Source organism: Engystomops pustulosus, chromosome 8, assembly GCF_040894005.1.
Source record: "Engystomops pustulosus chromosome 8, aEngPut4.maternal, whole genome shotgun sequence".
Taxonomy (NCBI): Eukaryota; Metazoa; Chordata; class Amphibia; order Anura; family Leptodactylidae; genus Engystomops; species Engystomops pustulosus.
Genome location: NC_092418.1, coordinates 109,546,046 through 109,571,066, shown reverse-complemented (window position 1 = coordinate 109,571,066; position 25,021 = coordinate 109,546,046). Strand labels below are relative to the sequence as shown.

The 25,021-nt window shown below is 43.7% G+C and overlaps 1 protein-coding gene across 2 annotated transcripts in view; it reads left to right on the top strand.

The window, feature by feature from the left end:
• KYNU (kynureninase) overlaps nucleotides 1–25,021 on the top strand; it is a 107,255-nt gene that overhangs the window by 9,796 nt on the left and 72,438 nt on the right. For both annotated transcript variants that reach the window (XM_072122221.1, XM_072122222.1), the window contains exons 4-7: nucleotides 6,141–6,223; nucleotides 17,160–17,221; nucleotides 18,951–19,022; nucleotides 22,135–22,209. In XM_072122221.1, the coding sequence (XP_071978322.1) occupies nucleotides 6,141–6,223; nucleotides 17,160–17,221; nucleotides 18,951–19,022; nucleotides 22,135–22,209 (292 nt within the window). The remainder of the gene's footprint in view (nucleotides 1–6,140; nucleotides 6,224–17,159; nucleotides 17,222–18,950; nucleotides 19,023–22,134; nucleotides 22,210–25,021) is intronic.

Sequence of the window (25,021 nt, the reverse complement as noted above, 5' to 3'; positions counted from 1 at the left end):
ATATACACACAACCACCTTCATGTACCTTCATGTTATCCCTTACCAAGCTACAGATAAAGCCAATATTTCCTTTATCTCTGCACCTTCCTCCAACTTTTTCTAAAATAAAAATTCCTCCAACTTTTTCTAATATAAAAATTGGGCTGGAAATTGTCACTATAAATATAGATATCTCCGGATCCCTGGCACTTAGAAACACAATCTTAGGTTCATGTGAAAGAGGAGTCTCTAGGTTCCAAGGATCCAAAGATATGGCTTTTAGAATCCAGGATGTATCTCTCACGCTGTGGGAAGGTACAACATATGTATTTGGCAGGGAAAGGGTTAATCTTTTTTTTTTTTTTTTAATAACTAGATACTTACTGAGTCACAGGGGGCTATTTTCTCTTCTCCAACATCCGCTCCCTCATTCCCGCCTCCCTCAGGAATTTCTCTGTAGGGATACACTCTGTGATGCAGATAACCTCTTCGTCAGCTCCCTCATCCCCTCTGCCTCAGGAATTCTCCTTCAGCTAGTCACTGTGTGACTATGTCTCTCTCAGCTCCCTCATCCCCTCTGCCTCAGGAATTCTCCTTCAGCTAGTCACTGTGTGACTATGTCTCTCTCAGCTCCCTCATCCCTTCTGCCTCAGGAATTCTCCTTCAGCTAGTCACTGTGTGACTATGTCTCTCTCAGCTCCCTCATCCCCTCCCTCAGGAATTCTTCTTCAGCTAGTCACTGTGTGACTATGTCTCTCTCAGCTCCCTCATCCCCTCCCTCAGGAATTCTCCTTCAGCTAGTCACTGTGTGACTATATCTCTCTCAGCTCCCTCATCCCCTCCCTCAGGAATTCTCCTTCAGCTAGTCACTGTGTGACTATGTCTCTCTCAGCTCCCTCATCCCCTCTGCCTCAGGAATTCTCCTTCAGCTAGTCACTGTGTGACTATGTCTCTCTCAGCTCCCTCATCCCCTCTGCCTCAGGAATTCTCCTTCAGCTAGTCACTGTGTGACTATGTCTCTCTCAGCTCCCTCATCCCCTCTGCCTCAGGAATTCTCCTTCAGCTAGTCACTGTGTGACTATGTCTCTCTCAGCTCCCTCATCCCCTCCCTCAGGAATTTCTCTGCAATGACTCGACCAACATCTGCTAGAAGTTCCTCATTTCTGAGGGAGGGGGGTTTGGGGAGCTGATGAAACACGCCCCTTGTGCCAGCTTTTTATTTTTTTAGTGATTTGATAAACATATATCAGCTATGGGTTGTTGTAATAATAGAAGCAGTGAGAAGACTTCTCTTTATATCTGTCATTAGGTTTAAGGGTGAAAACCTGATGACAAGTTCCCTTTTAAGGAATTTCTCAAAGGTTACTGGTTATAGGTCACAGACATGCCCCTTTCATTGTAGTGGGGTGGCATGTCAAAAGCTTCCCTGTAGAAGTTACTGGCTATTTGAGGATAGGGGCGGTCAGTGTCGGACTGGCCCACCAGAGTACCAGAGGATCCTACGGTGGGCCCTGGCTCAACCCAATACTGAATCCCTGAGGTCCATCAGAAAATATTTCAATTTGGAGGCTGCTAGAGTATATTTCCTGGGGGATAATGAAGAGTGGGCCCCCAGATTGATTTTCTCTGGTGGGACTAAGGAAACCCAGTCCGACACTGGGGGCAGTGAAGAAGGCAATGGAGGCAGAATGGTGAGCCCCAAGTCTGATGCTTCTTCATAGTTAAATTGTGTTCTAGGGTTGGTCGTCCCTTTAATGTCACCATCCGGTTTATAGGATGCAACATTGTTACAAATTTCTATTTATTAATTCCCTTTCATTGCTAACATTGAGACATAGCAGAGAATGTGTTAACCTTCCACATCACAAATATTTGCCGTTTCTCTTAAACCCTTTCCAATGACAAGGTCACAACAGACGATCGAATGGATTCCTGGAACTGAAGGCTAAAATGACGTACAAAGGGTATGAGGACGATTCCAGCCATCAGAATCCTAAAGTGCCTGAACCCATTACCAGCACTTAGAGATCCAGCCCCCTCCAGCATCGGCAATCACTGATACATAGTAATTAAATGTCTAATATTGAGAGTAGAGACAGGAACAGCAGAGGTGAGAGGCAGAGCTCATTCCCCGATTCTGTATAGGAGTCACATTCTACATTCGTGAGTTACGGTTACAATATGGTTCAATAGTAAAATATTCCCTCATAATACAATAATAATAGAGCAAATAATAAATCCCTATTATGGGAATATTGCAGTAAAAACAATAGAATTACAAACAAACCGATAGATGCTGACAACAATAATCATTTCTACAGGGGTGTTCACATTTATCCAGGCTGAAAATAATACAAATCTATTGGTGCTTTGATTAAAAGGGGTCTACTGAAAAATTTAAGGAAATCTACCACCAGGATGAAGGATTGTAAACCAAGCACACTGACTGGTGTGTGCCACCTCTGGCAGGATCTGCTCTTCTTGTAGCTTTGTATGCCTTTGTTTTTATGAAAACGAGGTTTAAAAATTATGCAGATGAAGCCACCGGGGCTCCAAGCTCCATTGACATCTATAGAGCCTGGAGCCCCTGAGGCTCATTTGCATAATGTTTGACACCTTTTTATTGTAAAAACAATCGCCTAAGAAACTGAAAGAAAAGCAGAACTTGCCAGCGGGGGCTTGGTTTACAATTCTTTATCCTCGTGGTAGATTTCCTTTAAGTATCATAAATCTGGTTACTCAAGGGCTAGTTCTCCTTTACCACTTCTTGTGTTTTTTTTTTTTAATCGATCCAGAGCACAAAACAAGACACAGGTTCTTTCAATTGCTTTTTTTATGAAGCTGTGGCTCCACGTCATGTGGATGAACCTTTTCTGAGAGTTGAGTTCATTATGGGCTGGGAGACAGTATTGTTGCACCATGCGACCTGGAGGTAGGATTCTCACTGCTGTACTATAGAGATTCAGTCCCCTTAGTCACAGCTGGCTGTTCTGAATTGGTGGCTCAGGGTGCTGGACGTCTTCAGTACTGCAGAATTAATCCAAGTTAATGAGAGAGAAGGAGTTCACATGATCTGGGTCTGTTCGCTGGATGAAGTATTTAGAAACAGGAGTAAGAGGAAAGGGGGTAAGAAGGTCTTAAATTTGGAAAATCAAACATCATGATAAGCCAGGGACAGTTGCTCATGTATCCAGACACTGTTAACTGTGGACATTTTCTTATATTCATGGCCTCCTTGATTATGAAATCAACTTTCAAAATTATACTAATTAACAAGAAGGGCTCCGCCTCGTCCGACATTGATTCGGAGCTTGCCGGGATTCACTAAGGTCCGTGCGCCCGACATCCACTAGGTGTCGCTCCTGCACTGAAGTCCGCCGGAGTTCACCTTCTTCGTCCCGATGCATGTGAGTGCTATTCTTGCAACACAAATTTTTTTCTTTATTCTGCGGTTTTTCCGAATCCGTCGGCATTTCCGACGGCCACGCCACCCGATTTGTGTAGCGTGAAAGCCGGCGCCGATGTGCCACAATCCGGTCGGGTGCGCCAAAATCCCGGAACAATTCAGTGCAAATCGGAAATATTCGGGAAACCCGACGAAAATGCGCAATTGGGACCCTTAGTAAATGAGCCCCACTGTGCCGTCACTACGCTATTGTTTGCTTTACTGTATAAAGACACATTTTTTTTCCTTCTAGACCTTTCGTTTTCCACCTAACTCAGCAATTCCTGCCATAAGATGTCATCCTCTACCCCCCTCCTTATATCTAGTCTTCTCCTTATGGAAATGTAACGCTCCCGACCCCGGGCTCAGGAAACAGCCGCTAAGATGTGACATACGGCAAAACCTTTAACCCTCAAAGTTTCTTCGGCGACGTCAAAGTGAATCATTTCAGGGCTGAAAATGTGCAGGAAGGAGAAGGATTCGGAAATATCTGCATAACATCCAAGTGCAAACTGCAAATAGGAGAGGACACCGAAATCCCGCTGCCAGGAGCCAAAACACCATTATCTCCCCTGATTAGAATAAAGTATTCACCTCGTATCCGAGATCGGATTCTGAAGGCAATTTCTTACAATTGTCTAGAATCCGCAATGTTTACTCTGGGATGGGATTATTATGATGGTCGTGCAAGGGAATCAGAAGGACGGAAGATGTTTACTCATTGTAAAGAATCCTTTGTCTTAGTTAAGAAGTTCTGTTAAATACATGTACAAGAATTTTCTCTTAGGTAGTAAATGTTCTGTGTGATTGTAATGTAATTGACATAAGTATTTTTAAAGGTTTCAAAATTTAAAGGGAACCTGTCAGCACATTTGCAAATGACAGGTTCCTATAGAGCTCTATTAACTGACTGACCCCCTTCTTTTAGCCAACAATTGTTTCACTTGCATCAACATAAATCATCTTTTATCTTATATTCCCTGGAATCAGAGGGGGCGTGTCCTGCTCATCCGGCCCCTCCCATCTACTCCTCCCCATGCCTTATACCTCCTTACTGGTGACAGGTCATGTCACATGACCAGAGTGACATCATCTCCTTTAGCCTTTTAACAAACCCCATGCATGTATCTGACCACATGAAGTCCGAGCAGCTTCCATGGATCTTCTCCTCGCCATCCTCCAAGGAGGCTGCTGTGATTTCATGTAATCACATACATGGTGTACAGTTTGCTATTGTTAGAAGGTGCAATAATGTTACTCTGGCCACATGTCATGAATGTAGCACAAAGCACCGTGTAAAAGATTGACACAATGGGGCAGATTTACTTACCTGGTCCTGTTGCGATCCTGCGGTGCGTTGTCGGATGTGAATTTGCGCCCGAGTTTCTGCATCTGTCGCTTCTGCCCCAAGGTCCACCGGAGTTCACCTGCTTCTTCCTGGTGCTTGTGAGTGCTTGATCTTGCGACATGATTCTTTTTTAAATTCTGCAGTTTGTCCGAATCCGTCGGGTTGTCCGGCGGCCACGCCCCCCAATTTCTGCCGCATGCATGCCACAATCAGATCGCGTGCGCCAAAGACCCGGGGCAATTTGCCGCACATCGGAAATATTTGCGAAACCTGTCGGAATCGAGGTCCCGCGGACCCTTAGTAAATGTGCCCAGATATTGCCCATCTGTACATGGAGCTTTATATGTCTGTAGTTGAATATTAGCAGACAGTCCCTAAGTACAAGGAGGCAGAGCAATGATTTGAAGAGGCACAGAGCTGTCAGTCACAATAATGGGGCGTAGTTCACTGCCAGCTTGAGAGAGTCACAGATACCAGACATGAGTAAAAAAGCTAATTTACATATCAGAAAAACATCTGTAACTAAGGTAAAGGACCTCACTGGCAGCTAATTTTAGGTGATATGGGGAGGACTTGTAACCCTTTATCAGATTGTGGCATGCATGCGGCAGAAATTGGGGGGCGTGGCCGCCGGACAACCCGACGGATTCGGACAAACTGCAGAATTTAAAAAAGAATCGTGTCGCAAGATCAAGCACTCACAAGCACCAGGAAGAAGCAGGTGAACTCCGGTGGACCTTGGGGCAGAAGCGACAGATGCAGAAACTCGGGCGCAAATCCACATCCGACAACGCACCGCGGGATCGCAACAGGACCAGGTAAGTAAATCTGCCCCATTGTGTCAATCTTTTACATGGTGCTTTGTGCTTTGTGTTGTCCGACGCTGATTCGGGTCTGCCGGGATTCACTAAGGTCGCGCTCCCGATATCAAGGAGCATGAGGTCCGCCGGAGTTCACCTTCTTCTACTCGGTGCATGTAAGTGCTGATCTTGCAACACAAATCGTTTTTTGAATTCCGCTGTTTTTCTAAATCCGTTGGGTTGTACGACGGCCACCCTCTCCCCCCGATTTCTGTCGCGTGAAAGCCAGTGCAGTGCAATACGCCACAATCCGACTGCCACAAACTCGGGGCAATTTGTCGAAAAACGTCACAAATCGGAAATATTCGGGAAAACTCGATGGAATCGCTGCCGCAGGACCCTTAATAAATAAGCCCCAATGTCTTTGTCTCCCTTAGTTGGTTAGTAGTTATATGTGGCTATTTGATGCTGTTTCCATAAATCCCATAGATCTCACAGATAAAGTGTAAAACAGCTGAATTTGGCTTTCGTGTGTCTAATCTTCTTCGTGTCACTTCTGTTTTTCAGGGGAGTTCATGGTCATTTCATGGGAAAGCGTCCGTGGGCACTCGGAGATGAATGTATCGTGGACCTTATGGCGAAACTAGTCGGTACGTAGTATATATTGTTTTCTCCTATCTAGTTTATAGCATAGAAAAGAAATCTGATATGTGTGATTTACTAATCTAAACATTGTTGAAGACTCATAATTTGGACCCCAGGTCGCATTTCCCTATCTGGGGTCACTGGAAGGCAATATTCATCTATACACTTTTTGATGTCTCTTTGTGAGCCAAACACAGTAGTGGATAGAGAAAGTTATAAAACATGAATATACATGTATTTCCGTCTTCAATGAAGTTCTCTTGGCTAAATAGTCAGAGCTCTGTTTTCTAATGCAGATTTCCAAATCCCCTTTCATTGATACAGATCAAGCCATAATATTCTGGCCCTCTGCTGCCACCAATAGAGGGAGCTTGCTGTAGACTGAGCAGGACTTGGAGAGCTAATGAACTGTAGACCAGTTGGGTTAAGATACCCAGACCCCGCACCAATCAGCTGTTCTCTACATAGTGTACAGGTCCAGTAGCCAGTAACCGATTGTTCCTTACACTAATAGCTGGGTTATCTCTGGGCCTTTATACCTTGCAACAAGTTTACTCATCCCACCTCACAAGAGGATGTGTGAAGCGAGAACTTCAGATGTTAATCTGTGCTTATCGGACTCGCATCTAGGTAAGAATTTAGGTTTATTTTTTTTGTGTTGCCACTACCCTGAGAGCTTAATTTTGGACCCTAAACCACACGTCCATAGAGAACTGTAGTTGGTTTAGGGTCCCAAAACTGGTGACAGGTCCTCTTTATGTCATGTATTGAATGTGGTAGGTATTGAATTGCAGGTGGATGCCCCTTGTGACATAATTCTGGTGTATTTAGCGTGGTACATCTGCCCTAATAGTGTGCATTAAGCTCTTCTTCTCCCTCTAGTGTTGGGTGCAGGTAGCACACAATGGGGCACATTTACTAAGGGTCCTGCGGCCGTGATTCCGGGTTTTTCTGAATATTTCTGATTTGCGCCATTTTGAACTGAATTGCCCCGGGATTTTGGCGCACGGGATCAGATTGTGGCGCATCGGCATGCATGCAACAAAAATTGGGGGTTGTGACCATCGGACAACCCAACGGATTAGGAAAAAACGTGGAATTTAAAAAACGATTTGTGTCGCAAGATCAGCACTCACATGCACCGGGAGGAAGAAGGTGAACTCCGGCGGACCTCGGCGCAGCAGCGACACCTGTTATCGGGTGCACGACCTTAGTGAATCCCGGCAGCTCCGAATCCTCATCGGACAACGCACCACGGGATCGCGACTGGACTGGGTAAGTAAATGTGCCCCAATGTGCTGGTTCTTCTCTGCAGTAGATTCACAGGTTTAAATCAGAAAACAGAGCTCTGGACTATGAAGTCATATACATAAGTCAGCACAACATTTTCAAGAGTCAACCTGAAAGTTTGGTCCGGTTTTGCTCGAACTTGAATGGGTCCACTCATCCCTAATCATGAACCTGTTTATTAACTCTAATAATTGTCAAAAACTATACAAGCTCACACATTCTTCCAAAAAGTAATTCTTCATTCAAATCCAGTGCTGCTTCCAAATTACATGGGGATAAATTAGTGCAGATAACAAGGAACATTGGCTGTGAGCGAGCTGCTGGCGGAAAACACATGCAGCAATATAACAAAACTGGGGAATTCTACCATTTCGAGGGAGTCTCTACTTTTTTTACATTAATGTATGAATTATTTGCAGAGAACTAACTTTATTTTCATAATATTTAACATAAAAAAACTGTAGGAAGGTTGATGAGATTAAAGATGCAGATGACTTGTTTGAACACATCGCCATGGTTACAGACTGCAAACAGACACTTTGTAGTCTGAAATGATAATCACGTATAATTCGCTGTACCTGGACCAGTTTTAGTAACCTGTAGATGGTAGATGGTCCTGAAAGGACAGATAGAAGAGTGTTACAAATTTAGGATTAGACTAAAAAACGGTGCATTGGAAGTCTGAAGCAGAAAAGATAAATAGTTCTTCATGGGTGCTGTGTACAGAATAGCCAAGTGTGTTTCTCACAGTGGATGAGACAGCCAGAAATATCTGTAATACCACATCTGTCCTCTAGAGCACTTGTCCCCAACCAAGATTCTGGCTATGACCATAAATATTATGGTGTCATAGTTTCATAGCCAAAAATGTGCGTTTGCATGCCCCATCATAACTCCCTGCGTGCCCAGTTTAATTTGTCTCACCTCCTGAAGAAGAACCCCCTCCTGCAGCATGTCCCCCTCCCATGTCTCCTTTCCTGCAGCTGCTCCACCCTCTGATTCCAGCGTCACCTTTCCCAGGCAAACTGTCAAAAACAAAAAATACTCACCTTACTCATTCCCTTGCAGCAGTCTTCTCTTCCTACACTTAATGCATGCTTCTACTGTCGGTAGACACAGTGTGATGAAATCATGATGCTCACTGTCAATAGATCCGTGCCTTAGTGTGGAATTTAAGTAAAGGAAGAGAAGACAGCTGCAGGGAAGGTGCGTATTTAAAAAAAAAAAACATTTTTCAGAGATTGGAAATGGACCGGAACCAGGTGTTCCATGGTCCGGTCTTGGGCCATGTACCGGTGGTTGTGGAACACTGCTCTAGAGGCACTACAGAAAAATAGTCACTTGGTTCACTTACAGATTACAGTAAGTTTTACAAATTTTTAAGCTTCATTCTAAAAGAAGTTGAAAGAATTAGGTCAAAGGGGTAAACTTATTGGTTGGGGCTACTATGTGTAATGCTTCACCTGTCCTTCGGTGGCACTGCAGGAAAAATACCACCTGCTGTTCAGGTTTCTTCACAAATTACAGCAAGTTTTTATTTTCAGCCTCAATCTAAGAGACAGAAAAGATTTAGATCAAAGAGTCAAAGAGTAACTGTAAAGTTTTTGGGTTTTTTTCACAAATCAATAGCTCTTGGGATGTAAAACAACTTTGCCTATTATCTTTGTTACCTATATTCAGCAGTTTTCTTGATATCTGCCTCAGATTACCTGATTGTTGCAATGGCTGCTTTTTTTCCATTTGCTGACGAGGCCTGGAGTCTAAAGATTTGTTTATCTGTTAGTTTCATGGGAAGAGAAGAGCTCACAGAGGAGGAGGACATGTGATATGAGATCTCTCTGTGTATGTAGCAGAGCAGGATGTGTTCAGTACTGTGGATACAGATGTCTTCTGCACAGAATAGTGAGGTACAAGATCTCCTCTGTTCCCTATCTGTTCCTCCATTCCAGTTTGTGATCCTACAGAACTTTCTCTGTCTCTCTCTGCACCTCATGCTGCTCCCCTCCCCCACCTTGTCATTGGCAGTATCAGCTCTATGGAAATAAGCTATAAATCCTTAGTGCTTACTCAGCACAGGCTATAGACTTCATGTACTAAGGATTTATAACACTTATTACATGTTCCCTGCTCCTCCATCTGATGGAAGCTGCCGGGCTGTTACCATCACAGTGTATGTACACTGTGCAGTGATCAGTGGATCTACTTGTGGAAAACTAAATGGATTTAATGCTAAATTACTTAGGAAGAGAACACAAGGCATCATGGGATCTGTGGGCAAGCTAACTGGCCTCAGCCTGAGGGCATAGACTGACAGACATTAGTCTCCACCCACTTTAACTCTGGAAAGATTTTCCTCAAACACTTTCAGATCAGAAAATACCAGAACTTTGTAAAGAAATGGACAAGCAGCACATAGTAGGCATTGAAGGGGGAATCACATATAATAATTTGGTAAAGCTACTATAGCTTTACAGTTACACTTCAAAGTGTTGATTTTGAGTCATTTCTTTGCAGAAGATACCTGCAATGCTTCATCTATCCTGTAGAGGCGCTGCAGGATACACAGAACAGGTTTTACCAGGTTATCCTACAGATTACAGCAAGCTTTGTCAAGTTTTGAGCCTGATTCTAATAGACAGGGTAGAGTTTGGAAGATGGGAGTGAAGTGCTGAATTTAACTTTGGGAAATAGTCATCACAGAACCTGCTGGTTCAATGCCGCAACGAGCTGATTCAGCAAAAAGTGGTTACGACAGAGAGAGGCAAAGTGATGAAGTATATATGCAAAAGGCAAAGTGCATTTAAATTAGAATGATTGGCCCACTATTCATTAACATGGTGGCGGCTGATTTATAGGGCGCTGTGTAAAGCCGGCTCCCCGCTCCAGCCATTATTAGTTCTGTATCGCTCGTCTCTTATTAATCATCTCGGGGAGATCGGATCCTCCTCGCGCCCGTCCACAGCAATTTCACCGTTTAGTTAGAAGTTTGAATAGATTTAATCATATGTCAAAAATCATTGACTTGATCATCACATTGTAAGGAAGGCAACAAATGTCTGTGGACTGGAGTCTGGATTGCGGACAGATCTATATATTGGGGCACATTTACTTACCCGGTCCAGACGCGATCCCGCGGCGCGTTGTCCAACGTGGAATTGGGTTCTGCCGGGATTCACTGAGGTCCGTGCGCCCGATATCCAGCAGGTGTCGCTGCAGTGCCGAGGTCCGCCGGAGTTCACCTTCTTCGTCCCGGTGCATGTAAGTGCTGATCTTGCGACCCGTGTTTTTTTAAAATTCCGTGGTTTTTCCAAATCCGTCAGGTTAAGAAAATAGGTTATAGACTAATAATGATCAGAGTTATAAATGTTTTATTGTGTTTAACTGTATTAAAAAAGTTTCTGTCCCCAGATATTCCGGGGATAACGATAGAATAGCGCCTCCTGCTGGTTCCACTGAAGCACAGGCAGTCCCTCCTACAAATCTTACTGGCATTTTATCTTTTTGGGACTTTGAGTTAGTGTTTTATACATTCTTACCCTATTCCTTTGAGTTGAGAGACTTCTACTTCTTACCTGCAGATAGGACACTATGTACAATCTCCCCAGCTCCTTCTGCTCTACAACATGCTGCCTTCAGATAGGACACTATGTACAATCTGCTCAGCTCCTCCTGCTCTATAACATACTGCCTGCAGATAGGACACTATGTACAATCTCCCCAGCTCCTTCTGCTCTACAACATGCTGCTTTCAGATAGGACACTATGTACAATCTGCTCAGCTCCTCCTGCTCTACAACATGCTGCCTGCAGACTGGACACTATGTACAATCTGCTCAGCTCCCCCTGCTCTATAACATGATGCCTGCAGATAGGACATTATGTACAATCTGCTCAGCTCCTCCTGCTATATAACATGCAGCCTGCAGATAGGACACTATGTACAATCTTCTCAGCTCCCCCTGCTCTATAACATGCTGCCTGCAGATAGGACACTATGTACAATCTGTTCAGCTCCTCCTGCTCTACAACATGCTGCCTGCAGACTGGACACTATGTACAATCTGCTCAGCTCCCCCTGCTCTATAACATGCTGCCTGCAGATAGGACACTATGTACAATCTGCTCAGCTCCTCCTGCTCTATAACATGCTGCCTGCAGATAGGACACTATGTACAATCTGCTCAGCTCCTCCTGCTCTATAACATGCTTCCTGCAGATAAGACACTATGTACAATCTGATCAGCTCCTCCTGCTCTATAACATGCTGCCTGCAGATAGGACACTATGTACAATCTGCTCAGCTCCCCCTGCTCTATAACATGCTTCCTGCAGATAAGACACTATGTACAATCTGATGAGCTCCTCCTGCTATATAATATGCTGCCTGCAGATAGGACACTATGTACAATCTGCTCAGATCTTCCTGCTCTATAACATGCTGCCTGCAGATAGGACACTATGTACAATCTCCTGTCTCGTCCTGCTCTATAACATGCTGCCTGCAGGTAAGACACTGTCTACTAAACAATCAGCTTCTTGTAAAAATAAAGTAGGTCTTTCATACATTTTGGCTTTTCATGAGAAGGGAAATAATGTTGCGCATTAAAGTAATCAATGTGTGAATGTAGCAATGTAGAAAACAGCCAATATACTATAGAGACAATGATATAACCTCCGGGACCCCCAGAGCGGATATACGAGGGGACACATTACCCACATGATGCCAGCAGCGCCATTACTACACACAGTGCGTTACCCGCGCCCCTCCATGTTAATCCATCTTACTAAAGTTTATGAACCCCCTATGAAATTTTTAAACTTTCTTTGCTTTAATAATGTCCTAGTGTGCCCCCATCCATCTGCCCTTATTATGAGGGGATATTAATCTCCCGCCTGCCCTTTCCAGTATTGTCAAAGCATTAAAAATGCCCGAGTCCTGAATATATTAGCCGAGCTTCCCGTATAACCGAAAAACAACACGAGCAAAGATCAGAGCGCGAGCCGAACATCTCCGCAAAGTCCTTAGGTGACATTAGTCTCATACGGAATAAGGACAAGCGGCGTCTTCTGTGGCCCCCGATATATTGTATGTTCATCATTGACACATTGCACTTTGGGGCTCATTTACTAAGGGTCCGAATCACGCATTTTCGTTGGGTTCCCGAATATTTCCAATTTGTGCTGAATTGCCCAGGGATTTTGGCGCACACGATCGGATTGTGACGCATTGGCGCCGGCTTTCATGCAACAGATAACGGGGGCGTGGCCATCAGAAAACCCGACAGATTCGGAAAAACCGTCGAATTTAAAAAAAAAAAATTTGTGTCGCAAGAATAGCACTCACATACACCGAGACGGAGAAGGTGAATTCCGGCGGACCTCGGCGCAGCAGCGACACCTAGTGGATATCGGGTGCACGACCTTAGTGAATCCCGGCAGACCCGAATCCTCGTCGGACAACGCGCCGCTGGATCGCGACTGGACCAGGTATGTAAATGACCCCCATTGTTGAGTCCATAGAGCAACGATTAACTTGGCTTTTAACTGGTTAAAAGGAAATTGTCATAAGAATTGAGTTAAAGAATCTCCTCCAAAGTCAGGCAAATATGACTCTTCTCATCCTATTTTCACATAAAATGAGTCAAGTTTAGTGGTTGCAGGAGGGAAAGTGTCATTTTAGAAGCCCCTATGTTCTGTCCCATGGCACCTAGAAAATGGTGTCATGTTAAAGATAAGAATCTCATTTATGAGATCCAATCAGGCTTAAGGTTCTGAGCTACAGAGCTGAAGATAAAGGCCTGGATCTCTGGTTCTGTAGCTCCCAAAATCATAGGCTTGATTTGATCTGAAAGATGAGATTATTACCTTTACTATGACACCAGCAGCATACTATAGAAGAGAAGAGAGGCATCTGAAGTGAAACTTTCCCTTCAACCACTAAACTTGACTCATCTCATGTGCAAATGTGGCGAGAAGAGTCATATTTGCCTGACTCTGGGAGAGATTGTTATAGGTAAATTGCTGAGATTTCACATAAAAGAGGGGATTCTAGAAAGGATATTTCTTGCCCTACCTGTGGGGGCTGGGAGTTTAGTAGAGTAAAACCTGTTGACAGGTTCCCTTTAATCTTAGCATTAATTGTCTTACTGCACATGACAGCTTGAAGGGATGGAGGAAAAGATAGATGCACATGCAAGAGTTTTCAGTTTGTCAGTCAAGAGAAATGGGGCATGATTCAAAGTTGAGAAAAGTTAACTATTTTTTTCAAAAGTTGACTAATTTCTGCTCATTTGCATATGGATTAGGTGATATGGGAAGGAATATTCTGGTGACAGAATAAATGAACTTGAAGGGAACCCGTCATCAGATTTTCATCATAAAACCTAATAACTGCTGCCTACACAGTTTGTATATAAAAACAGTTCATAGTGCAGATCCATATAGAACCACGTGTAGTTAGCGGCGGGGGAGGGGGGGGGGGGGTTGGTGTCCATCACTGGTGCGCTGCGCATTCATGGCATCTGCCGATTATTGGGGAGTTCAAACTGGAGGGGAGGGGGAATGAGGGAGTCGTTGGCTTTCTGAGACTTCTGGCTGGGTGCCAGGCCATTTTTAAAAGATGATTTTATACAGTTTTCTACTATGGATTTTTAAGATAAAAACTGTGTTACCATAGTGCTGTGGGAACCACAGATTACTCGACGGTAGGTGATTATGACTTACCTCCCCGCCCCTGCGTGTAGCAAGCTTTATTTCTTATAACTTTCCATGGCCGCATTTCTGTGAAGAATAAATTTACTACATATGCAAATTAGCCTGTAGTGCTCTGCAGAGCCCCACCAGACTCCGCCATCATATAATTTATTCATGCCGGGGGGGCGGTCCTACTGCCAGCCTCTTTAACCTGCGCTGGGCGGCGCAGGCATGCGCAAGTTTTTCACATTACCTGCGAATAACAACTTTAGACGCACAATACTGGGGTCATTGTTTTATATAAAGGAATTATTATTATTTTTATTATTATTATTATCATCATTATTATTAGTACAGGCAGTCCCCGGGTTACATACAAGATAGGGTCTGCAGGTTTGTTCTTAAGTTGAGTTTGTATGTAAGTTGGAACTGTATATTTTATCTTTGTAACCCCAGCCAGAACTTTTTTGGTCTCTGTGACAATTGGATTTTAAAAATGTTGGATTCTCATAAGAACCAGGAGTAACACTAAAGCTTCATTACAGACACCTGTGATAACTGTTACAGCTGATTATTGTAGCCTGGGACTAAAGTACAATAAATTACCAATATCCAGAGGTCTGTTTGTAACTAGGGGTTGTCTGTAAGTCAGGTGTTCTTAAGTAGGGGACCGCCTGTATTATTATTCTTTTTATTAACCCTTTCACCTCCAGTTCATTCGAAGAAAGGGAAAAATAGGGAAATTTTTATAAATATATATATATTTTTTTAAAGGATTCCTCTAATGTATAGTAGTATAGCCCTTTATCTTTTACGGTCCATAACTTTTATAAATGTTAATTCTCCCTATATTTAAATTTCCCAAAGAGGCAACTGGGGTGTGGCGTAGCCGAAGCTTCGACTCAAAGATAGAGATGTGAATAGAAAGGGGCACTGTCCAATTCCTCCCAGAGCAATCGCTGGTTTAGAGATGACTTAATAGGAGACAAAAACGGGTGGTGCTCAGCATACAAGAGCATAGACTTTAGCAAAAATAGAAAAAACAGAAAACAGCGGCACTCACCCGGAAAATGTTGTCTTCTTTATTTCATGCAAGATAAAAGTACATTCGGCTAATGTGCCAACATGGGGTAGAGAGGGGAGCAGGGGTACAGACAAAGGCGACAGCCGTTTCGCGCCGTCTGGCGCTTTCTCTAGCCTCCGGAGAAACGGCGTCCCCACCTGGCTATTAATTGAGCCGGCGGGGGCGTCACTGCTCCGGTAGCCCAGCAACCATAGACGCTATGTTTCGTAGCGGAAATGACGTATTCATATAATTCGTCGTCAAAAATGAAACATACAAAGGTGATTATTTACACACGTGCAAGTCTAAAAACAATTAAAAACGGAAAGACTACTCCTTATAGCTCACATCGGACGCTAGCTTATTTATGTGCAGCAAAAGTACAGAGAACATTTTAGCGAGGCCAAACTGCTAGCTTCGTTAACCCTTCTTTAGACGGTTTGAAACAGGAGAAAGAAAACCATCTATTCAGAATGCTAGCCACTGCATATCCTTCGAACTCTAGAGAAAAACCCCCATATCGTTCTTATCATTAAGCCCTAACGGGCCCATCGCGTTGGTCTTAATGATCCAACGCGCTTCTTTTCTTAGTAGCATTCTGTGGCGATCACCGCCGTTAGGAGGGATTGGGACATGTTCTATGCCTCCAAAACGGAGGACCCGCGTATCCCCCCCATGGAATTTGTTAACATGCTCAATTAACCTTGGTGCACCTTTTCCGCTTTTTATCGAGTGACAGTGTTCACTGAATCTCACATGCAGGGGTCTGATCGTCTTCCCTATATAAAAGTGGCCACACGGGCAAAGGATAGCATAAACAACGAATTGTGACTTACATGAGAAAAATTGGCGTATCGGGACATTAACTCCTCCCATACATACAAATTTGGTTTTAAGATTTTGCTGACAGTACTTGCAGTGCCCGCAGCAAAAATTTCCTACAGGAACCATTCTATTGAGCCAGTTATTCTCTAATGCGGGCAAACGACTACGTACTATGTGATCTTTCACACTTCTACTCCGTAGCCGAAGCTTCACTGCGTGGCTAGACCACACCCCAGTATGCTCTTGCGTTCCACCTACCAATGCATCTTCAGCGCACATCTACCAGGAGCTCTGCACTCGTCTGTGAAGCTGGGTTCTGCACATGCGCAGAACGCAGTCTCCCTGCTGCGCGGTCTCGGCTCTAAAGCTAGAGTTACTGCGCATGCGCAGAATGCCAGCTTCACAGAAGAGTGCACGCTGAAGATGTCTGGATCAAAGAAGCTACTGGGGCGTGGAGTAGATCCGACTATGCCACGCCCCAGTAGCCTCTTTAGGAAATTTGAATATTAGGGGAATTAAAAGTTATAATATGTTATGGGCCACAGAAGAATTAGCCCTAAAAAGGGCTCTACTACTCTACATTAGAGGAACCTGCCACCGGACCTACCTTTATAGGTAGATCCGTGGTGGTCGGTTTCCTTTAATAATTATAGTTTACTAGATGCAACTTCACCGAACGGCTGTATAGTATACGCCCTAGTATGAAGTATCGTTATAGTAAAAGCTTTGTTTATGCTTTTTTTTAGCTTATTGGCCAAATATTTAATTTTCTTCTGTTGAGTCTGAAAAAAATGCAATTTGCATGAATCCAACCGGAAAATAATGATAAATCGGCTTCTCGTTCACCTTGAGACGCCACAATCACGTTATGTCATTACCCCCGATCGCCCAACGAGAGGAGTAAATAGACTCTCGCTTTCATTCGGGGAGGAAGCGTCAGATTGTGTTTACTTTTTTTCCTTCCCGATTATGAAAAGTCGTGAGGTTTTTTTTTTTTTTTTTTTCTATATTTATAGGAATTATTGGACAAGAAAGAAATTGCTGAGATTTGGGTTCATGTTATTTTGCAGGTGCCGAAGCGGGGGAGGTGGCGCTAATGAATGGACTCACCGTTAATTTGCATCTTCTGATGGTGAGTCCTTTCTCCGAGTCTCGGCTCGTCTACTTTCCATTGCAGATTCTTCCTTCACACAAGGAACAACATTACTTTCCCTTTCAGGAGATTGTTTCCCTGTAAATCATAAAGTGGATGTGGAACAAAAATCATCTCCAGCCTTTCTCCTAAGAGGCTGCGATTCAGATTTTCAATACCACAGCAAGTTTTTCTCTGAAGGCGTTTAGCTTACACTCCGGGTTACTTATAGTTCATACAGAGTCATCCATTCTACATGCTGAACCAAAACTGGCCACGTTATAGGGAACCTGTCACTAGATGTTCCTATCAAACTAGCAGTTCCCTCAGGTCAGGTTTGAAATGTCCTTTGTACAATTTCCCCGTGAAAATCTCACCCCTTTTACCTATAAAATATCTCCTCCAAAGTCTTGTGACAGTGAGCAGAGAAGAGTCATATTTGCTTGAAATGAGTCTTTGGTTCTATAATACCTAGAAACATGCTCGTCCTAATACGGCAACAGCCCACTAATTAGGACAGGTATTCTTGTCCTGAGCTGTTAAAATATCACGTTGTCTCTACTTCTTAAAGGGACCTTAATTTTACTATAGACAGGTTATAGAAGCCTAATACAGCTGCATTGCAACTTACCTTGCACCCTGATATAATCCTCTGTGTAGTCCCAGGGGTTGGGCTTTGGTTTGGATGCATTTAAAAAAAAACAACACGTGAGTTGTCTGTGCTGCAGACTGCTCAGCTCTCAGCCCCCACCTTTATGCTCCTGTACAGCTCCTCCCTCCCCCCACTGATGTCAGCTCACCAGGCTCTGAACTTTGTGAAGGAGCAGGAGGGAGGATCTGTACAGCAGCTGAGGAGTCTGGAGCACAGACAAGTCACATGTTTTTTGAAATGCATCCAAACCAAAGCCCAACCCCTGGGACTACACAGAGGATTCTGTCAGGGTGCAAGGTAAGTTATAACACACAATTATATTGTAATGTAAATGCTTAGAGAAAGCAGAAAGACATATTTGCACTGCAGCTGTAATGGGCTTCTGTAGCCTGTCTTTAGAGAAAATGAGGTCCCTGGTGACAGGTTCCCTTTAAGTAACAATATTACACTATGAAAGATTTCCTCACTAGGCGTTGTACTTGGAAGGATGTGTAATCATGTCGTTGTGTATGTTGTTAGTAGCAGCAGGACTGTGTAGTATGGATTTGTATTCCAGGATTGTAAAAATAATAATAATAGTAAAAATAAAAATAGGAATAAAAATAATAATAATAATAATAATAATAATAATAATAATAATAGTAATAAAAATAAAAATAGGAATTAAAAAAAAAAAATTATAATAAAAGTAATAAAAATAAAAATAGGAATAAAAATAATAATAATAATAGTAATAAAAATAAAAATAGGAATTAAAAAAAAATAATAACAATAATAAAAATAATAATAATAAAAATTATAATAAAAATAGTAAAAATAAAAATAATAAAATATTAATAATAATACTAATAATCATAATACTAATAGTATTTAGTTATTATTATTAATATTATTACTTTGACATGATACAAACATAAACATTCTGCAGAAGGTAATCGGCACATGAACGGTTAAAGGACTAGTCCGGTGTGGAGTGTTGCGGGGATTGTTCTGGTGCTGTATAATGAATGCATTGCTCTGGTTGCTGGGCGCAGGCTCTTGTATAATGCTCCATTCATGTGTTTGTCTTTTTTCTAGTTATCCTTTTACAAACCAACAAAGACTCGCCACAAGATCCTCCTGGAAGCTAAAGCCTTTCCTTCAGACCATGTAAGGAGCCTCTCGACTAATTAGCCCTTAATGGACATTTTTGGAGTATTTTCCGGGGTGATAATCGTCTTTCTATCACAGCCCCCCCCCTCCCCCCTCCCAGGTTTCTATAGGGGTCCATTTATTCCAGCTCAATAGAAGACCCCGCATTACACAACAGAATGGGATTTGCCCATAGATTTCTGACGTCCCTCACAGCCATTGGCACCTGAGACCCCCACGGGTCCTGCACGGCTCCCTATTCCTTGTGATGTTTTTAGTAAATGTTACAGGGCGTGCGAGTTCACAATGTCCTGTGCAGAGATAATGCAGCAAGACAATGGGGGTCATTTACTAAGGGCCCAATTCGCGTTTTCCCGACGTGTTACCCGAATATTTCCGATTTGCGCCGATTGTACCTGAATTGCCCCGGGATTTTGGCGCACGCGATCGGATTGTGGCGCATCGGCGCCGGCATGCACGCGACGGAAATCAGGGGCGTGGCCGAACGAAAACACGACGGATTCGGAAAAAACGCTGCATTTAAAAACGGAAAATGTGTCGCTCGGGACGCGCTTACCTGCACTCAGCCGGCCTCGGTGAATGCTTTTCAAATGCTTTTCAGCGCAGCAGCGCCACCTGGTGGATGGAGGAGGAACTACCTTATTAAATCCTGTCCGGACCCGAATCCAGCACAGAGAACGCGCCGCTGGATCGCGAATGGACCGGGTAAGTAAATCTGCCCCAGTGGCTCACAGGTGAAGGCACTATGAGGACCACCAGCAGGGGTCTTATGCTACATAAAGGAGGCTGTATCTGGGTAGCGCTGGTCTATTTTTATGCAACTACATTTGTCACAATAGCTGCAGAACTTTCCTGTTTTTAGCTTTACTGTGTAGACTGGGTCAATATATACAGAGCCATTTCATTATCATTGTACCACATTTATAAGAAGGGAAGCCAATGCTATGGAAGCAGATCCCCGGTGTCTAGGAGATTGCCTTTCCTCAGGGGTGAACCTAAACTCTGCTGCCGGAGTCAAGTTATAGAACGGTGCCTCCTCTTTCCCTATCCTGTAATTATATATGAGGTTGATTTTTTAGTTAGTGGGTGCTCTTTGGAGTGTCTTTTGCCAATGCGGACATTGAATGGGAAGAGCAATTATTTTTAATTGTTTGGATCAGTTTGTATCAGGTGACTGTGCTGCCACCCATCTTGTTGCAGGTGGTGCTGCCTGAGGCAAGCGGCTCAACTCACCTGCACCGCTGGCTCTACTTTCTGTAGTAGCACCTGAATCCCATTAAAGGGAAAGTGTCTGAAGTGTAGACATAACTTCAAATTGTCCAAAAAACAATCATACCTTTCTGTATGTTGTTAGTGGCAGCAGGACTGTGTAAAATTGAATTATTTTTCAGGAATTTAGTGAAAATGGGAGTGTGACCTCACACTGCTGTGCTCTTAAACCTCTGTAATTAACTTATCTGCAGCCCCCCATCAGCACTGAATAATTGCCGGAGAGAACTAAGAGCACAGCAGTGTTATCCTACACTGCACATTGCATAGAGCAGAAAGGTTCTTCCTGATGCAGAACCTCCTTACAATGCAGATAGAATAGATGGGAAAAGCTTCCACTGAAGTCAGTTATCTTACACTAAAGACAGAATACATGGAAGAGACTGCTGCTGCATCCGGTTATCCTACACTACAGACAGAATAGAGGGGTGGGCTTCTGATGCAGACAGTTATCCTACACTACAGACAGAATAGATGGTTGAGGCTCCTAATGCAGCCAGTTATCTTACACTGATGATGGAATACATGGTGGAGGCTCCTGCTGCAGCCAGTTATCTTACACTACAGACAGAATACATGGAGAAGGCTCTTGCTGCAGACAGTTATCCTACACTGCAGACAGAATAGATGGTTGAGGCTCCTCCTGCAGCCAGTTATCGTACACTGATGATGGAATACATGGTGGAGGCTCCTGCTGCAGCCAGTTATCCTACACTACAGACAGAATAGATGGTTGAGGCTCCTAATGCAGCCAGTTATCTTACACTGATGACGGAATACATGGAGGAGGCTCCTGCTGCAGCCAGTTATCTTACACTGATGATGGAATACATGGTGGAGGCTCCTGCTGCAGCCAATTATCTTACACTGCAGACTGAATAGATGGTAGAGGCTCCTGCTGCAGCCAGTTATCCTACACTACAGACAGAATAAATGGTTAAGGCTCCTAATGCAGCCAGTTATCTTACACTGATGACGGAATACATGGTGGAGGCTCCTCCTGCAGCCAGTTATCTTACACTGATGACGGAATACATGGAGGAGGCTCCTGCTGCAGCCAGATATCTTACACTGATGACAGAATACATGGTGGAGGCTCCTAATGCAGCCAGTTATCCTACACTGATGACGGAATACATGGTGGAGGCTCCTCCTGCAGCCAGTTATCGTACACTGATGATGAAATACATGGTGGAGGCTCCTCCTGCAGCCAGTTATCTTACACTGATGACGGAATACATGGTGGAGGCTCCTCCTGCAGCCAGTTATCTTACACTGATGATGAAATACATGGTGGAGGCTCCTCCTGCAGCCAGTTATCTTACACTGATGACGGAATACATGGTGGAGGCTCCTCCTGCAGCCAGTTATCTTACACTGATGACGGAATACATGGTGGAGGCTCCTCCTGCAGCCAGTTATCTTACACTGATGACGGAATACATGGTGGAGGCTCCTAATGCAGCCAGTTATCTTACACTGATGACGGAATACATGGAGGAGACTCCTGCTGCAGCCAGTTATCTTACACTGATGACGGAATACATGGTGGAGGCTCCTAATGCAGCCAGTTATCTTACACAGAATAGACCAGAGAGGTAGCAGCTGACACCAATAATCTTACAGTCAGGTACAGAACAGGTGGAGGAGGTAGATGGGACTGATATTGTGGATGTACCTCTTTATCCATTTCTCAGTTGTTATTGTAACATGCAACAAAGTATAACCAAAGAAGAAGATAACAAGTGTAAGGTTATAAATATTGTAATTGTTTTCTATTTTTTTTAAATTCTTTATTCTGCTGCTTTGGTTTTAAACAAGAATGACTTGTGTCTTGCAGTACGCTGTCGAATCCCAAATTCAGCTTCATGGACTTGATGTGGAGACGAGTATGCTCCTAGTCCACCCCCGCAAGGTTTGTCCTTTTATTTCTGTTTTCCTGTTATGAGACTTTCATCTGCTCTTCAGCCTTTATGGAGGTTTTTTTATTCTTTGAGGGTTTTTTTTCATGTTTAGATGGTCTGTGCGCGATCAGGAGACAGATCTCTCCATGTAGCGTTTGATAGCCGGGGTCTGGGTGAGTGTAGTACACAGATACAAGCCCCTTGGGAATTACAAGTGGATGCCATCATTATTATGCAAGTTAATTGCACTCCAAGGAATATAAAAGGCACGCACCAAGGGATGGCGGTACTTTATGTGTAATTATACCGCTTCTCACTGCCTCCTTACCAGCATCTGGAGGAGATAAGATGCTGGTAAATGTCAAGGTGTCACTTCAAGTCTGGCCTCCTCTTGCATCAGTACAGAACTTTTGCTTTATCTTTACTCCTGCTCCGTAAAGGGAAGGTCCGGACTGCAAAAAATTAAAAAGTTTAATGATACATACTTAAGAATTGTCTGATAGATCTTTACAACAGTCAGTGTTCTAGTTTTTCTGATGCAGAGTTCACATTTCCCTACATGGAAGAAGATTTAGATAAATTATGTATGCCAGGAGTTGCCACTAGAGGGAGCTAAGGGTATTATTATGAATACAGAGTATGCAGAATGTTAGATAAATTATGTATCCCAGAAGTTGCCACTAGAGGGAGCTCAGGGTATTATTATGAATACAGAGTATGCAGAATGCTCCTTAGCTCCCTCTGGTGGTGCTGTACTCTTCTGTAGAAACACCAGACTTAACATTTCCATGAGGAACAAGGTGAGAGCAGCACAAAGCAAAGTTGTAAGAAACTCGGCCAAGAACTGTACAAGGGAATGTACCAGTAGCTTTGACAGTGCTGAGGGTACACAGTGATAGGTATTGTCTCTCCTGATCTTTGTATATGTTTCTGTGTGTTGTTAGCAGCAGGACTGAGAAATAAGGATTTATACTCTTTGAATGTAACTTTATAATAGTTACCGGGGGGGCATGTCCTCACACTGCTGTGCTTTTAGCTCTCCTCCACTGTTCCTCCTCTTGGCTCCAAGTGTTATCCAAACAGAATTCTGCCTTCGCTTTACCCGAAACATAGGCATAAGATGGCAGTGGAGCAGAGCATTGAAGAGAAATCAGAGCACAGTAGATTATCCATGTGACTTAAAAATGTATCCTCACACAGCTGTTCTCTTAGCACTCTGCATAGAGCAGCGTCAAAGCCCCTTAAGCCATTTATTGTCTAGATGCAGGGGAAGTGGTGGGGGCTGTGGAGCAGTTCTTTAGAGAGAGCTAAGAGCTCAACAGTGTGAGGACACTCCTGAAGTGAAGTCCAGCTACAGTCCTGGAATGTAAGTCCATATTTCACAGTCCTGAAGCTGCCAAGACATATAAAACACATATGATTACACATCACTCCAGGGACAATTCCGAACACTGGGGCTCATTTACTAAGGGTCCATCAGATGCATTTTCATCGGGTTTCCCGACGATTTCCATTTTGCGCCGAATTGCCCAGGACTTTGGCACACGCGATTGGATTGTGTCGCATTGGCGCCGGCTTGCACGTGACAGAAATTGGGGGCCGTGGTCGTCGGACAACCCAACGGATTCGGACAAACCATGGAATTTAAAATAGGAAATTTGTTGCAAGACATGCACTTACATGGACCAGGAAGAAGCAGGTGAACTCCGGCGGACCTGGGCGCAAAAGAAGCGACGGATGCAGGAACTCGGGCGCATGATGTTGGTGAATCGCGCTTGACCCGAATCAGCGTCGGACAACATGCCGCAGGATCGCGACGGGACCGGGTGAGTAAATCTGCCCCACTGTCTACAGTTTTGTTTGGTCAATACTTATAACACACAGGGGCCCATTTACTAAGAACAGTGCAGTGTGTACTATGTGCAGTTACCTGTATAGTGTGCAGGGGGCGCCAGAGTCAGGATTTCTGGTGCTCGTTCTCCATGAATCTGCTCCCTCTGCTCTTCCCCGACAGAGTGCATCAAATTTTTTTTTGGTGCACCTTTAACATGGGGCGTGTGACGCTATTCTGTCTGACACTGCATGACAAATGTGGAAGAAGTTCCGACTGAGCACCGGAGCGCCCCCCTTCAGTGCAGAAATTTGTGTTGCATCAAGGATAGTGCAGCCGAGATACAAAATGCTTGCGTACGACACAAATGTGGCGCAGACGCTTCATAAATACCTGTGGAGTACAAGCAGTTTGCCCTAGACAGAACGTCAACAGAATTTGATAGACCTGATATATGTGGACAATACTGTCGGCCACACTCGGGTCCCAATACAAAACACTAATAATTTGACCAAAAAGTGATGTAACACTTACAAAGAATAAATGTAAAAAATTACCATCTTTATTAGTAGCATACAAATAATCAAGACACACAATGGGTGAACTACAATGGGTTAAAAGCCATGTGTGGTACAATAAATAATTATATCCATATATATGGGTAGGTAATAAATTTGTCATATAGCATAGCCCCAGGTAAACATGCATAAGACAATGGGGTTAAAATAGATGCACAGATAATCCTGCAGAAAAGAATGACAAAAGGAAAGTGAAAAACAAATACCATACCAAATCAGATCACACATGGGAAGTTGCCCCGACACGTGTTTCGCTATGAGCGCTTTATCAAGGGGAGTGCCCCTTGATAAAGCGCTCATAGCGAAACACGTGTCGGGGCAACTTCCCATGTGTGATCTGATTTGGTATGGTATTTGTTTTTCACTTTCCTTTTGTCATTCTTTTCTGCAGGATTATCTGTGCATCTATTTTAA